At 33.5% G+C, this 16,779-nt stretch overlaps 1 protein-coding gene across 3 annotated transcripts; it reads right to left on the bottom strand.

Annotated features, from left to right (window-relative positions):
- Window positions 1-1,115: 1,115 nt before the first annotated feature.
- LOC115975853 lies at window positions 1,116-12,523 on the bottom strand. Of its 3 annotated transcripts, none has more exons than XM_031096882.1 (8): window positions 12,365-12,523; window positions 12,003-12,170; window positions 11,396-11,529; window positions 9,032-9,215; window positions 6,741-6,887; window positions 4,851-5,429; window positions 3,460-3,639; window positions 1,116-1,785 (listed from the first exon to the last, which is right to left on the bottom strand). In XM_031096882.1, the coding sequence occupies exons 2-8, from the start codon at window positions 12,144-12,146 to the stop codon at window positions 1,609-1,611; spliced, it is 1,545 nt and encodes a 514-aa protein (XP_030952742.1). In that variant the 5' UTR covers window positions 12,147-12,170; window positions 12,365-12,523; the 3' UTR covers window positions 1,116-1,608. The 3 variants fall into 3 exon arrangements, with proteins under 3 accessions (XP_030952742.1, XP_030952740.1, XP_030952743.1); XM_031096880.1 differs by having other exon boundaries at window positions 12,298-12,523; XM_031096883.1 differs by lacking the exons at window positions 12,003-12,170; window positions 12,365-12,523 and having other exon boundaries at window positions 9,032-9,232.
- Between the last annotated feature and the right edge of the window lie 4,256 nt (window positions 12,524-16,779).

Raw genomic sequence — 16,779 nt, forward strand, 5'->3', positions numbered from 1 at the left:
AGGGCCACGTATCACATAAAGAACTTCCCTCTGTGCTGTCTCTCCAACCCCTAAGGCTAGAGAACAAAGTAGTTAGTCCATGGCAAAGCTTAATCTACAATATCAGCTGCGTAAGCTTATCATACCTACTAGGATTGACGCTTGAAAATCAAAAGTGTGGACCTTTTTACGAAAGCATCTGTGTTTTTTTATATATATATAACTTGTCAAAAAGAATAAAAGATGTGAAATGTAAGAGCTGGGATAGTTACTGCAATATAATTGATAGGCTTGCATCAAAGTTTCGATTGAATCACTTCCAAATCTGCTAATACGGCTAGGGAATCTACGTGGGTCCTGGTTGAAATTCCTACTGTTGATTAACAAATAGATGAGACAAAAAATGTCTGTTTCTATATATGTAAGAAAGAGCTCTGCAATTATTTAATGTGCAGTCTCAAATATCAGTATGACCCAGAAAGCAAAAAATTGGTCATGACCTGTATCTGCCAGAAGAAGATACGTGATGCTTTATATCATAACCCTGTTTCAAATTTCATACGTAATATATCAATCCAAGACCCCACTCAGATTCTCCCTCTCAATCAACAGATTTATCCATTTACGCTTCACTGAGCATGCTAGATTTAATTCCTATTAAATGAGTCTAAAAAATAACATAAAACACCGTAATTCACCACTATCAAAACCTGATCAAGTCAAATTAACCTGGTTTTCTCTTAAAGTTACCAAACAATGATGCTTTTTTCTTCATCTTATGCAAAGATGTAAATTAAAACCACAATCTTATATAACCAATCAATTAGCAATCATCTATCACTAACGAACTACAAACATTTCAAGGTGAAAAACAATACTCGACTCAAAACCCTTTGTTCCAACCAAGTAGTTTGGGATATAAATCAACTAATTCAAACAGGTGATACCATAACTCATAGTAGAATTCATTCTTGACAATTAAAGACATTGCAAAGAAAAGCCTTAGATAAGGTCACATCACTTGAGAATATCCAAGATCAAACTTTCCAAAGGATCAATAGAAGACTCAATCTCAAGCACAACAGAAATCATAACAGATTCAGCATTCATGTTAAAATGCAATTGCTACATGCATAAACGTTGAAAATAGTGAGCTTACACCCACTGAAAGATAGGTCCAGGAAGTTGGAATGAAAGTCACAACTGTCACAGATGACAACTAACGAGATATACAAGTTCCCAACACACGTTCACCAAAGGTCCTCTTAAGAATGCTTGGATTAAGATCCTCGAGAGTTTCTTAGATTACTCCACCATAGAGTTCTTAAAATCTAATCCATCCATTCTGAAATTAGTAAATAAGACTTTACCACATTATCAACATAACATTGACTATCACTATTTTGATATCTGTTTAAATTTATTGATAATGTGGCAAAATTCAATCCACTCATTTTAAAATGGATGGATACAATTTTAAGAACTCCACTAAAAACTCTGAAGGATCCTAATCCAATATTGTTTAACCCCAGAAAAATACACACTGCTATACAACAGCTGTCATTTTCACCGTATATGTATAACTGATTAACACATATTTGCACATTGTAGAGTTTCAAGAGATGTGTGTTAAGAGGCATGATGGTAGAGCATCCGGAGATCCTTACAATGAATGCATGTCCATGGTAACAAGGGAGGGTCCAAGCAGTAGGAATGGATGCGTCGAATCCGGCAAAGATGACAGCTGATGAGGAGATCCTCAGGTTCCCGACAGCGGCATTTGCTACAAATCAGCGCAAGGGAAGACTGTATAACATAAAAGAGAAAGTTAGCCACATATGCTACCAAATCTGCACAAACTTCCAATGTTTCATGGGTGACATTTAATGATTCACTACAGAGCTAAGTAGTTCAGTCAATTCTATGAAAGGGGCCATCTAAGTGTCACATGCCAACATTTTTTTAACAATCAGTATCTAGCACAATTGACATGTATCCAGAATTTGAAAACAGATATTTTAACTTCAGACTTAGTTAAATGTTCTACCAACATTGGAGGGACTACTACTGGACACTTAAGGTCATGGAATTTACTTACATAAAAAAATAGGATAACAAGTTCTTCCCACACCTTTATGTGTGAGTGTGTTTCAATTTATCATTTCTCTGATATCAATTCAGGTTTGCTATCATTTCCATATTTGTACTATATGGCTTGAGATAAGCTCATCCAAATTAAAGATGAAAATCTTGAAAACATTCAAGAAAACTGTCCACAAAGAACCATTTTCAAACCAGTTGGAGAAATTGAGAATGAGTAGTAAAGGATAATTGAACTCTCCATGGCAAGGAAAATGACTAAACAGGATTAAGGTATATGCACAACTTGGCACAGTACAGACTTCTGAATATATTCTGCACTACAAAGTGAAGGTTGGCAGTCCTGAAAATGCAGTCTCTCTTTCACCCAAAAATCCATGACCTATTGTTGGTCCCACAAAGGAGAATGCTAGGGAGGAAAGATCAACGTACAACCCTAAACCTTCAGCATTTTCACATTAAGTGATTAATCTCAATGTTAGAACCTGCACACTCACACTCAACAGCACCGGATTTTTACCATTGCTATTGAAAGTGGCTCCTTAAGGTCATACAATATAACTCTCTTAACAAAAAATGAAAGGGTAAATTACACCAACCTCCCTTGAGGTTTCACAAAATGTCAATCCCCACACCCCCCCCCCCTTTTTTTTCTTTTGAGGCTTGTATAAATGCAAAGATCCATGCCCTCTCACATCATGACTCCTTAACATTCCACTTTTAGAAAGATTCTTGCTCATTTATACAAATCTCAAGTGGGAATGTCATTTCATCCATAGTTTGGGTAGGAATCTGTTTTCAAAAATGGAATAGTCTGTAAGGAAAGTCAGACATGTACTTATCTGTTCTCTTTATACTAAACTCAAGGAGATGAGTTTCATTTCATCCCATACTTTGGAGAGAAGAGTCATTTCTTGAAATCTCAATAGATAGAGTAATTTACCCAAAAGGAAAAAAGTTCATATGACTGTTGATTTTCAGATTGGTTAGAAATATTAATTGCTAGATATGCCCTGGAGCTAGAACCTGAGACCCACCCTTAACCCCAAGCTCTAAGGCTTGGGGAAGGTACCATCCCACCTAACAGGCTGGTGGTATTCATATGACTGTCAATATAAAGATAATCAATTATATTCTTTCACGTCTATTAGGCTATTATGAGAATATGAGCCATCGTAGTTAAGTACACAGCACAGGAATATCCCGTTGATTCCTCAACCCTTAGAGTAATGATTTTAATTGTAAGAAATGGCTGAACTGAAGTTCTATTCAAAACCAGATGTCAGGAAACAGGAGAAAGATGTTTCTATGTCTACTCCAACAGAAAAAATTCCATAAGTAATGCCAAAAACCTAGAAAGGTTTACTAGTATAAGCTTACCTGAGCACCAAAACTGGTTGTTTCTAAATCAGCGAGAATGAAAATATCCAAGTCTGAATGAGCACATGGAATAGTCTGGGAGTATATTTTCTGATCAGTAGTGGCTGCATCCTCAACCTTTGTAATGCTATTAAAACTCGTCTTGCACAAAGGGCAAGTTGAAATTTTTCTCCTTGAAGCCTACATACATGGTCACCAACATATGAGCAATTTGGCATTGAAATTCATATAAAGAGCACAAAAGTAGTATACTGATTGTAATCCAAAATTTTCCAAATGTTGATGACATGAGGAAGAGAAAAAAACCACGATCACTCAGTCCACAAAAAATAGATTTTGATTAACCATGTTTAGCTTCAGAAAATTGTGGGACCATGTAATGGTTGGGTGTGTGAACTTCCCCAATAAAAAATCAAAGAGAAATTTCTTTCTCTAGTTTTATAATGCTGCACATTGTTGGTGCATACTAGGTGACACTTTATCATTCAAAAATTTCCAAAAGTAACAATAACAAACATATGAAGTGACATGACCCAAATATCTTCCTGTCAATTTGGAGTGGCTATTTGCTTCATCAGGCAACTTATAATTTCAAAACAAAAATCCCTTCAGAAGCAACTTATTTGCTCATTTTTATTAAATGAAAATAAAAAATAAAAAAGTTCACATTAATGAGATATTAAGAGAATAAATGAAAGTAAGCAACATGACCAACAGAGGGTTTGAACAATCACATTTATTCAGCAGGAATATCTTCTCAAAACCCTAGTCCTTTTAAATATCATTGAAATACTACACTAAATTTCCCAATTTAGCCTTCCTCATATTTTTTACCAAGAAAACCATTCTTCCAAATTGAATTCTATCAAGTATTAACGTATTTGTTCAGGTAGTACAATACATTCCAACCATGCAATTCCACTATAACGTTCATTGTAAAAGGTATTGAACTTGAATGATAGCAAACTGAATGTCACGTCCAGCATAGGAGGGCATATATCTTAACTATAAGCCACAACCTATCAAAACTATACTTATTACGATCACTCAGTGGAAACTGAAATACCATTCTTACTTGTAAGGAAAACCAAGCACCAAATCCTTAATAAATAGGAGCATATGGAAAAAGTGTGATATAAAGTTATAAAACTGCAATGAAGAGAATGGTAAGTGACAAGCATGCATTATGCATATGTAAAAGACTATTTACTACCTCAAATCTTTGAATTGCATATCGAAATTTGATCAATTTTATAAGTGAAGAACTAATAAAATAAAAGATTATCTTTAATGCAATTTGTTGCACAATGAGGACATTTTAAGCATTGAAGTAAAAATTTTATTCTAGCATGTGAAATATGAAGCAGCATATAAATGGAAAGAATGTATACCATTACATCAGCCCAGCTTAGGATGCATGAATAACAAAATCGATGCCCACATGGTAAAACCCCCCTGGTTGAACTGAAATCTGTCCAACATATAACACATGATAACTCTGTTGAAGTAGGTAATCTGGTAACATGTTCATTCTGACTCTCATCTATGGTCTCTTCTTGTAAGTCCTCAACATTAGTACACCCATCTTGTGAAGTTCTTTCCACGGCTGTTGACGCATGCTTAACACATAAATCTGAATCCATGGAAGCTTCTGAACCTTCATTTGTAATTCTACTTAGAATATGGCACCAATCACCAGATGCTTCCCCAATTTCCAATATATTAGTATTCTGTATTGCATCTGAATGACTTGATGAACCTGCGACACTGTTGTGTGGGTTAAGTACTCTAATTGGGTAGCACTCTTTGTCCAAATCCAACTGTGCAGACTCCAGCAAAGGTATACTGGCATTCCTTTCCACAAGCCTCCTTCCTTTATAAGAAGGTTCAGCCGAAATATTGAGTCCATTATTATTTAAGATCTTTCTCTTGTCTCTATCCAGATGCTTAGAATAAGAACTTGACTCATGCTTTTCAATGAAAAAAAAAAAAAGAATTAAGGAAATAATGACCTTGAATAGATATTTCAAAAATGACTAAAGCTTTTCTAGAAGTATTGAATGAAAAAGATGATGTGAACAAAGAAAAAGAAATCTGTACTTGTAAGGCAAAACCCGTGCAACTAGCGAGACTGAACAATGTTTCAGTGAAATAAGAAAGAATCACAAATTGCAAAACAGAAATATGAACTTTGAAAATTAATTAGGCAGATATACATCAGCAATGCTCAAATCTTAAGGAAACCACTCAGTTGCTTAAGATTGCATGCCAAATTCAATTAATCAGTTTGGAACACAAAAAAGTTCAGGGCTGTCTGGTTGTTGTTTTCTGTTTTGTTGTTTTGTTGTTTTGTGTTTTCAAACCCAACTAAAGCCTTTTTTTTGAGAATAAATTGTGCATTCTCCCTTCCCCTCACTTCAAACCCCTGACTAAACTGCATATCTACTGCCCTCAACATCAACTTGCTCAAGGCCTACATAACCATAAAGAATAAAAGGGGTGAAAGCGGGTCACCCTGGCGTAGACCCTTTGAACTATCATAAAAACAACTGGAGATCCATTAACTTCAAAAGGAAATTCAAAAAACCACTAGGAATTCCAAAACTTGAAAACCCCAAACCACCCATCCATCAAATAGCCCAAAATAACCCATAAAGATCCAAAGTATTGTTCACAAATTACTATTCACATCCCTGAAACAGCAACTTGAACCTTAGATTTTTCTCTTTGTTTCATTCCCAAATTTTCCAAATCTTTTTCCCACCAAATCCTAATCCTAATTCTTCATAATCCTAGCTGTCCAGGAATACCAAATCTGATATAGTTTTGTTCCTTTGTATTACATCAATTAAAGGTTGTACCAAGTGCACAAAGCTGCCCACTTTTGTGGGATTTTGGGAGATGTAACTAGTAGGCAACCTTAACCCCAATTTTTTTTCCTTGGAGAGGCTGATTCCCAAACTCAAACCTATGACATGCCGCTTTTGGTGGAAGAAACTTGCAATCACACCAAACATATCATATACTACATATATTTATACAGTGATTCACTTTCTACTATATATGCAGTACCATATATTAATCCTTTTAAGAATTTGTAACAGATAATACAACTTAGTGTTTGAATTTTTCATTTTTGTCCCGTATACCAGCTAAAGCTTTAGAACACCCAGCAGAACAGAAAAGCTAACTTAACAAGAACTCAGTAGCATAAGAAATAAGTTTTCTTCTACAAAACACAGAATAAGTAAAGCAGAAAATTTTGTACTGGGATTTATTACCTTTTTTGTAAATAAACCAGATAAGGGAGGCTCCTCTAAACAGGATCTGCTACTTGACCCATTCACTTGCTTTGAAGTCTTTCTAACCAGTTTGTGCTTTAGTTTGTTAGAAATATCATTTCTCTCTCGAGAATCAGGAAATAAATTCTACAATAGAGTTGGGGAAGACATAAATGTGAGCATCAACTCATTTTTATACTAAAAACTTCTATCAAATTACTATACATTAAAAATGAATTGTAAATAAGTTGCATGGACAAATAATTGTATGTAATTCCAACTAAATTGCAGACAATTGGGAAGTGTAAGATACAGAATTACTGAGTCAAGTGGGACCTTCTGCAAACAAAAGTATACTGCAGGACACAAAACTGAGAAACAACATTTGCCAGTATGGAAATGTACTTTTCTTGATTCATCCACCACAAATGTGTATATACATAGCTTCATACAATCAATACATAAATACATCCAAAAATGTACATAGATTCTTGCATGTTCGCACACCCGCGCGCACACACACACACACAATTCTTTACATGTTTCATATATATACAAATACAAGTATTTCATTAATAAAAGCACACAAAGGGGGGCCACCCTATTAAAAACAGAAAACCATGATCAAACTTTCAAATGAATTTTCTTAAAGAAAAGGATGCAGTATTAATATATGCTCAGTAGTACTTCGCACCAGTGGTCAAATTATCATCTCCACCCATGCAAAAATATTTAGGATCGTCTTGGTTTTCAGAATTAAAAAGGCAAAGTTACCCATGATTACCACTGAGACATAAAATTTCCTCCCTATACATGTAATTAGTCAATCCATGAACATGTCTAAGTGGCCTCAAGTTTTTTTTTTTTTTTTTTTTTTTTTTTTTTTTTTTTTTTTTTTTTTTTTTTTGGTGGGGTGGAGGGGTGGGGGAGGGGAGACAAGTCTGAAGGTAAAAACTAGCCACAATCAAGTTGATTCCAGAATTTAATATGATAATGATGCAAAAGCTAGAAATCACTTATAAACTCCACATTTCACCTAGGGTCTGTTCATAAATCAAGTTGGCAGCCATTGTACAGAGAGGATAGAGAAAGAAATCTTCATTTAGGGAGAGAACATTTCACTTATGGTCGGTCTGGATTGAGAGAAAGGGACGGGAAATAGAGTAGAGTTGTCCAAAAATTGCGCTAATTTCTAGCCAATTCTACTCTACTCCCTTTTACTCCTCTCAATCCAAACAGACCATTAGAGAGAAAGCAATTGCTAGAAAAACAAACCCTCAACAGTTTTTCTTTTTTCTCTGCACCATTACTGCGTAGAATAACGGAGATGGACGAGGGCTTTGAATTGAAACAAGTTAATCAGTTTGGAACTTCAATTGACAAAATTAAAATTCCAGGACCTAATCTAAACAAGGTTTAAACCCTAGGCCTTTTTATGTACTTTCCTGATTTCTATTGATATGGAGGAGAGACCTTAAGTACACATGGTGTGTACCCAAATCCCTCCTAGAAAATTTATAAGACATACACTCTAAAGAAAAGAAAGTCTATAAAGTCTACAGTGATTGTGATGCATGAACACTCAAACAATGATCTCAAGAACAAGGACTTCAACTAAAAAACTGAGACCTCCACCACATCAAATGTTTGATTTTTCCTCTCCCTCAAGGTGATGGTAGCTGAAATAATTGTGACTGTTATAAATTTGAAACCCAAATAACATTGATGCCCCTTTGCTTGCAGGCCAAGGCCTTCACTCTGGTGAGAAGAGGCTGACGTGGTTTGAAATAGGTGTTACGTTCAATCCTAACAATCTAAAAGAAAGAGGGGGGGGGGGGGGGGGGCGCGCGCGGCAAAGAAGGATGTTAGCCATTCCACCAAATTAACCTCACATCTAATATATCCCCAGTAAAAGAAAACCAAGAAGACATATTGACACAAGCACAATTACTAGCATGAACTTGATTCAATCTTCTCCATAGCAAGCATAATATTTCCTATTTTGGCACTATTGTGATACAATTTTCCACACCTCAATTGAAAATATTATGGATAGAAAAAGCCTAACAAATATAAGACTCAAAGCTGAACAACTAAAGAAAATAACTAGAAAGATTCTCTTGGACCAAAAAGGCCTTGACAGCCACAGTCCCACAAGCATAACCTTAGTATTCCAGAACAGTATGACTTCTTCAACCAAACAACAGCTACTGTATTTTAGCAAAATTAAGCATCACGCACACAACACACACACATATATAGACAGAGAGAGAGAGAGTCCCTACAAGTACCTTATTCAACAAACAAGATTCAGAAAATGCTGCTAGACCAGAATCTCCGCACACCAAATCAATAGATTGTGTTTGAGAGATTTCACAAGTATTTGATTTGTCAGTAAGCACTTTACAATTCTTTGCTGAGACACTCGTATTAACAAGTGGGAGTTCCATCAATAAGGGCCCCACTTCTTCCCCACTGCATACAATAAAACCCAGAAAGCATAAGTCTAACACTAATAAATTTCATTACTGGTCAAAATATGAATTCAACTTTAGCACAAGGGAGACAAGTTTCTTCCCAAAAAGAGAGAAGCTTTCAGATAATTGAGTCATTGGAGTAAGAAAATTGAGATTTAAAACATGGAAACAAGCTCCACTTCTACAAATACTAAACCCAAGATGTAATAAAAAGCAGGGGGTTTTACAATCCATGTGCTAAGTCATATAAAGGTACACTGGCCTTATTAAATATTGAAGCAACCAATGGGGGAGACAAAAAGTTTTTCTCGGGGGACAAGGCTATATACAGATGTAAAGGTTTTCAAGTTTATAAATTGATAAATTACCTTCCTCGTAGTTTCATTTAAGTGAAGCCATATTAATGACAAATTTAAGATCATAATGTGAATGCATAAACTTCCCACGTACCTAGGTTGCCGAGTTTTTTGGATCGCTATTCATTATCAATAAAATTTCTTACTTACCAGACAAAAAATATATACATAATTGTTGATTTTGAATGATAATTTGGGGGCTGCTCTTAGTGCAAACAGAGACAAAGAGAACTTGACAATAATTTATATTATATATATTTGGTTGGGTTCAAGTTACACTTGGTGTAACTTTTGGCAATATTACACCACTTAATAATTTTTTTCTCAGGTGAGTATTTTGACAAATCTACTATTAAATTACATCTTCTCCTTGTACCCTCCATACTTGCAAATTTTCAAGATGTTCAGAGATCAATAACTATCTTATCTATAAAATTATTACATTTTTTATTTTTTATATTTTAAAATTATACACAAAATATGAGCGTATTGATCTAAAAGTAAATAACATCCGATTAATCAAAAATTTAGTATGCGTCTTAAGAAGAACGAGAACATGTAGTCCACCGGTGCAATTTTTAAAATATTAATCCAATGAAAAGTTTTTTAGTGGTGTAACATTAACAAATAGTTGGATCAAGTGTAACTTGATCCTAATCCATATATATAAACCAACTTACCCTCCCTTCTCTACCAAAATAATATCAAAGTGACACAGTTCCCTGTGTTTTAGTCTTTTAGATAATAAAAGTTTACTTTTCATTACTAAACTATTTCCTTGATGGTTTTTTTTTGTTTTTTCCAATCAAAAACTACCAACCAAAATTAGCAATTTGTCAAATTGGAAGATCTTTGGCACCACACATGCTGACTATATAGATGCAATCTCACATTAGAGCATAAGGCTAAAAAAACACAACGCTAGCAGCATCTTGATAATGATTCATATAAAATATGAGTTTCATATATATGAAGGCAACAATTATTAAGAATAAAAAACCATATCCCATGTACAAAATATCCAGCACCTACCATCTGAAAGGACCCAAAAAAGTAACAAAAACTAAAATGTTTTGAGGCAATTGCCTCAAACATTCATGTGTGAATGATATTACGCAAAATAAATAAATAAATAAATAATTAAAACATATAAAAGAGGCATCCAACTCCTATGATGGCCCCCCTCTTATGTGAGATCCATCAAGAGCTCTATGCAGCATATCAACATTTGAAGCTAAGGTGAGAACTGATTATTTCAAATTTGCAATATGGTTCAAAGAATCTACATGAGTTCAATTTTCTTGTTATTAGTAAGTCATGCACCCAATAGGTCTTGAACGCACAACCTCATCACCCACCATACTATCAAGGGGAGAAGGTGTCATTTGAGCTAGAGCTTATTAGCAAAAGTTATAAGCCACTTTAACAAAGTTGTTTAAAAATCCAAAGGTCCCATAGTTCACTACTTAAAAAATTAGATTGTTGTTTATATATTAAAATTTTTAAGAGCATGAATCAACTGCTTACTACAATAAAGATCATAATAACTATTTTGGTAAGATCCTGCACTTAGTTTTGGTTGGCAGTTTCAAGTGATTACCCAATGAAGCAACTACATGGGAAAGCACATACCATTAGCAGTTTACATGAAATGAATAAGAATATTTTGAGCAAAAGAATGTGTCAATTTATACATATCCACTAAAAAAACATAATATATGGAGAATAACATTAAGGTAGACTAAAAAGTTACGAAAATAACAAGAAGTATCACACTTCCTATTGTTAAGGAAAAGCCAGAAAGGAAAAAATTTAGTCATACCTTTGAAAAATATAAGGATTCTCTGGGACACGCTTTCCTTGCCTCATGCATTCTTCAACCCACCGATGGTTTACTATCATTATTTTAAACTTCTTAGCCAAATCATACTTCTTTCCTTCAAATTTCCAACACACCTAATCACCCAAGTAGAATATACATCCTCAATAAACAAAAGACAACAACCTATTGGGTAGTCCTTTTTTGCCTTTTTTTATTTAACAAATTATAAAACTCCATTTCAACTCCTTTTCTTCTATAAAATCTTCCTCCAAATTGGTTTAAAAGAATTTCCTCCAACCCATAACATGACGATTCCAATAATTACAAGTGCATTTTAATCACACGACCCATTAAATCATCTAAACAAATCACGTAAACATTAAGAGGGTCAATTAATTAAAAATACACTTGAACAATCAAGGTTTTAAATGACCCATGAAATGGACTATCTCCAATTAGAGGATCTTAATTCAACACAATGGGTTAGAATAATTTTCCTCCAAACCCACATTGGAAGAAATTTTACCTTATTTTCCTACTTTGGAGATTCATTAACACAATATAAGCTAAAAATTAAAGAGGGCAAAAAAAAAAAAAAAAAACCCACCAAGTGTGTAATTGATCTTGACATAGTACCCACATAACTAGCGCCGGCATGTGAAATCAGCTTGATGAGGTTAAACCGCTCCGATCCATTGTACCCACTGACTGTAGCTACCACGGACTCCATGCCTTGAATTGGCCAAGCCATAGATAGCCTCTTATCCAAAAAGACCTTCAAAACAAAAATCATGTTTGAAATGCACAAAGTTATTGACGACAACACGCATGGTTAAGCAATGAAAGAGGAAGCGAATCTGAGTAGAAAACAAAATAGAAAATGAGAAATGGAGTATGCTTACTAGGTAAGAGTGTTCGCATTGGCAACAATTAGAAAATGAAAAATTAGGGCATCGAAAGGGTTCAGACCTTGATTTGAGATTGGCGAGGATGAGTGCGGAAGCAGATCTTTTTTTACTGGATGATTAGAGTAAGACAGAGTAGAGTAGAGTAGCCTAAAGGGGATTGCTTTTGGCTCTGCCGGGAAAATATATGTTTTTGAATTTTGATGGCCACACCAATAATGTCAAAAAGTGTTTGAAGCCTGAAATATTAATTGATCGATGTTTATTACTTATTATGTAATTTTTAGCCTAAAATGTAAAGTCCACTTTTTAAGTTTTTAATTAAAATTCATTTCAGTCCTTCAATTGAATCATATAAGTTTTAAAGTTTTTTTTTTTTTTGAGAAAGTGTTTTAAAGTTATTTAATTCAGGCTTTTTATCATATTTTGTTTTAAAAATTTGTCATTAAGTATGCAATTAACTAATGAAAAAAGATATATTGAAAAACAAAATCTATTAAATATTTTTATTACTTTTATAGATTTTTTTCAAGTGAAGATAATTTTTTTAAGGGAAAATTTTTTAACAAAATTGGAAATAAGGCATGAATTGAATAAATTTGAAACTTAAAGAAGTTAGAGTATTTAAATGAATTTCAGCCAAATTTTGAGGGTGCAATTTGCATTTTAGCCTACTTTTTAATATAAGGAAAAAGTTGGGCTACAAACTTGGTTAACTTCTACAAAAAAACTTAACATTTTTACATAATTTAAAAATCTAACTGGTTGTATTGCATGTTATTTGCATTTTTAATACATTTGTCAAATTTCGTGTCAATCAAATGTTATTTACTATTCGATCCATAAACTTATTTTTTATGCATAATTTTAAACAACAAATATTTGAAATTTAAACATTTAATTGTTGACATAACTATGATCTTTGATCTTTTGTAAATATTGAAGATATAAGAAAAAAATATAATCCAATTGTAGATTTCTCAAAATTTACATCTAATCAAAAGATATTAAGTGGAATTGTAGTCTTAGACTACAACCAAGTTCATAGTCAAACTTTGTCCTTAATATAATATAACCTATTTTTTTCTATTTTACATACTTACTTTTCAAAACATCACACATCTCCTATAAAAATAAAAAATAAAAATCACACCACATCACATTATCTATTTTAAACTACATTTCATTAAAATATCAAATTTTCTTGATGTTTTAATTATTTCTCTTTCTTCATATACAACAACTATCATCCACTCTCTTCCTTCATCCTTAGGATATATAAAGTAATAAAAAAAAAAAAAAAAAACTAAATGCAAAATGAATAATACCAGAGTAAATTTACATAGCTACTATAGCAATCATATATTTTTACACAACTTTAAATTACCTGATGTGAGTGATTTTTGGTTTTATTGGTTAAAATATTGTACTTTTTTTATTATACAAGCACTGATGCAAGTGTCTACGTACACAAACTCATGTTTTTAAATGAAATCTTTTTTTTTATAAGAATTTTTAACTGAAATTTTTTTTTTTTTATACAAGATAGAATTTCTACTCTAACCTAATCTAAATTTATATGTGTGTGAAGCTCCCTCCTAGAGACTTAAATCTCGGCCCTTACCCCCACACCTCAGAAGCATTTAAATTTGTGGAGTGACCACCGCACCAAGGGTGCACAGTGGTAACTGAAATCTTGAAGTGTGTGAAAGGGTTATTTCCCATATTAATTAAATTAATAGCCAAAAAGTCTGGTATGGATCCAACAAAATCTACAATTTTTTTTATGATATATTGAGATGCCAACTCACCATTAGTCAAATTAAAATAAAATATTATACTTTAGACCCACCACAATTAAAAAAAACTATAGTGTTGTAAAAATATTATGGGACTTTGTTATGCCCTTAGACTTTCTCATTATATATTAAAGTAACTAGTGCAAAAGGCACTGGTGGCTCCACATGCAAGCCAAGGTGGTCGTAAGACTACCTTGACTTGTAAAAAAATGCATATATACACTTGTCAAAAAATTATTATATGTTAAACTAATCTATTATGACCGTCCTAATAAAAATGTTGAACACCTTGACTTGAGAATTACAAAAAGGTTGGGTTCAACAAAAATAAAAATAATCCTACTTTCACAATATTTTCACAATATTTTTACAACAAATCCAATGTGATAAGCTGTTACTAATTCTAATTTGGGCCCAATAATGATATTATTTTTTTACTCACTAATAATAGCTTTTTCATAAGATTTATTGTAAAAATATTGCAGGCGTAGCATTACTCCAAAATTAATTTTGCTCCCTAAAAATAATCCTTAATCCCTTTTATAAAATTAAAAAGAAAAAGCTTAAATAACAACAATAAATATTAGCCCAAATATGAACAAACATAAACCAAAAACATCAAGTGATCAAATCGTTCAACAAAAAGCTTATTATAAAACAAAAAGATAAAAATCGCTAAATATTCAAATTTGTAGCTCGTTCAACCTATTCAACAAAAATGATATCTAATTTCATTTTTCCTTGAAAAATGGTACAAAAAAAGATATTATAGTTGTTAGTTCTCCTTCATGGTGACAACAATTATATTCTTTTTAGCTTTGCAGTCGCAACAATTTTGCTTTCCTTAGTGACTCGACTCATAGTTGTAGCAAATATTCAAGTTATCACTTTATTAAATTTTGTATAATTTAAATTTCTTAGTGACCAACTTAAAAAAAAAAATTCCCCAAAACCAGCACCGGCAAAAGGTCAGTCAGATGAGACAACTAGCCACAATGCCACATCCTATGGGAATGCCCCTTGGCCTGAAATGTTTGAGCTCTAGTCCCTGGGAAATTGCAGAAGAGTAGAGTTGTGATAAGTGGTTTCTATACCCTAGCTAGGCAAATGCTTGAGCAACTGTCTACAAAGGAATTGGAGATTTGGGCGATGACTATGTGGTTTCTATGGAATGCCAAAAATCGCTTCCACTATGAGAAGACTCAAAAACATCCTAACACAATCCTTCGAGGGGCAACATCTCTACTAGAGGAATACCAAAGGCTAACTGCAGCCCTACGTGGCCGATAAATACACTTGTTTGTGTTTATCCCATACGTTTTACTATAGACCTTTTTTCTTTTGTCTCCTTTGTCTGGAGTTTCTTCCTGCAATTGTGTTTGGCTTCTCTTTTGGTTGATCTCTCGGTGATGGTTCTTGTATTTTTCTTTTGCTTTCATTAATATAATTCTATCGTTTTTTTTGTTCAAAAAAACTAGTGCAAAAGGTCAAATATTAAGGGGTTGTTTGGTAAAACTCCCCAACACATGTTTTCTATTTTTAAACAAAATTACACACATTTTTACACTTTTTTTTTCACCCACACGTATTTCTACACATGTTTTCAAATAACAAAACATATGTTTTCAAACACATGTACCAAACACCCCCTACTTTAACTTTCTCGTTGTGTGTTAAAGTAACTAGTCCAAAAGGTCAAGTATTATGGGATGCAAGGTAAAAAGATTCTTCCATAAATTAGTAAATATGGTTAGCAAATTGAATTTCACTTAAAGGTCACAATAACCTCGACTAGGTTGACCCAATCTGTTCTTACTCGGCCCATGGACTGGGCTGGGTGTGCCTTCTTGTTGTTATTAAACAATTAACGGGATGAATTGGAGAGCAAAACCTCTCTTTTTTTCTTTTTCTTTTTTTTTTTTTAAATAAAGGTATCCATACATCTTCAAGTATTTAACTATTCCTTTAAATATATGCAGTTTTTTCCATCCCACATACACACATACCATGTCCCACACACACTAGGATATTATAGAGAAGAATCCTATAAAGGTGGCCCCAAGATGGGATGAGCAAGAGATTTCGAACCCAAGATCTTATGGATAACATGAGACCTTTGGAACCACTAAGTCAACTCTTTAGGGTCAACAAAACCTTTCTCTTCGATCTCTTTTGTTTCTGTTAGGTTCTAAAAGTTTAAAACAATTGGCAAATCGTAAACACAAACTTATCTAGATATAGATCCTAGAGTCTATAGGTATTATTAGACAATACTCAAGATGATTCAAGTCAAGATTCAAGAACATACAAGCTGCAGGAAGAAGATTTCATAATCTACCTGGTTCGATCAATCGAAGAATAGGCTCGACCGATCGAAAGTCATATCTACAGAATTTTAATTAAGCCCAAACAACAATTCAAGTCCATTAAGGATTAGGGTTTCAGATCTACTTCTCCTAGTATATAAAGGAAACTCTAAGTACATTTTTATAAGGCTTTTAAGAGAGAGAAGAGTGTGCCTCTTTTGTATTTGGGGTTTTGTACCTAAAAAGCTCTCTCATATTTTCTACTGGTGTTATTACTTGAAGAATCTCAAGATCCGATGTTGTAGAAGTTGTCGTCTTCTCTAGTCATCAAAGGTGCTGATGATCTAAACTTTCAAGGGTGGTCTTGGAGTCAC

Source organism: Quercus lobata, chromosome 2 (assembly GCF_001633185.2).
Source record: "Quercus lobata isolate SW786 chromosome 2, ValleyOak3.0 Primary Assembly, whole genome shotgun sequence".
Lineage (NCBI taxonomy): Eukaryota > Viridiplantae > Streptophyta > Magnoliopsida > Fagales > Fagaceae > Quercus > Quercus lobata.

What these genes read in the sequence shown, in the direction of transcription:
- LOC115975853 (XM_031096882.1), bottom strand. Translation starts at nt 12,146, where the DNA reads ATGGCTTGGCCAATTCAAGGCATGGAGTCCGTGGTAGCTACAGTCAGT. An exon ending in AATCTTGTTTGTTGAATAAG is followed by an intron (nt 6,888 to 9,031) that starts GTACTTGTAGGG and finishes ACTCTATTGTAG; the next exon opens with AATTTATTTCCTGATTCTCG. An exon ending in CAACCAGTTTTGGTGCTCAG is followed by an intron (nt 1,786 to 3,459) that starts GTAAGCTTATAC and finishes TATGTTATACAG; the next exon opens with TCTTCCCTTGCGCTGATTTG.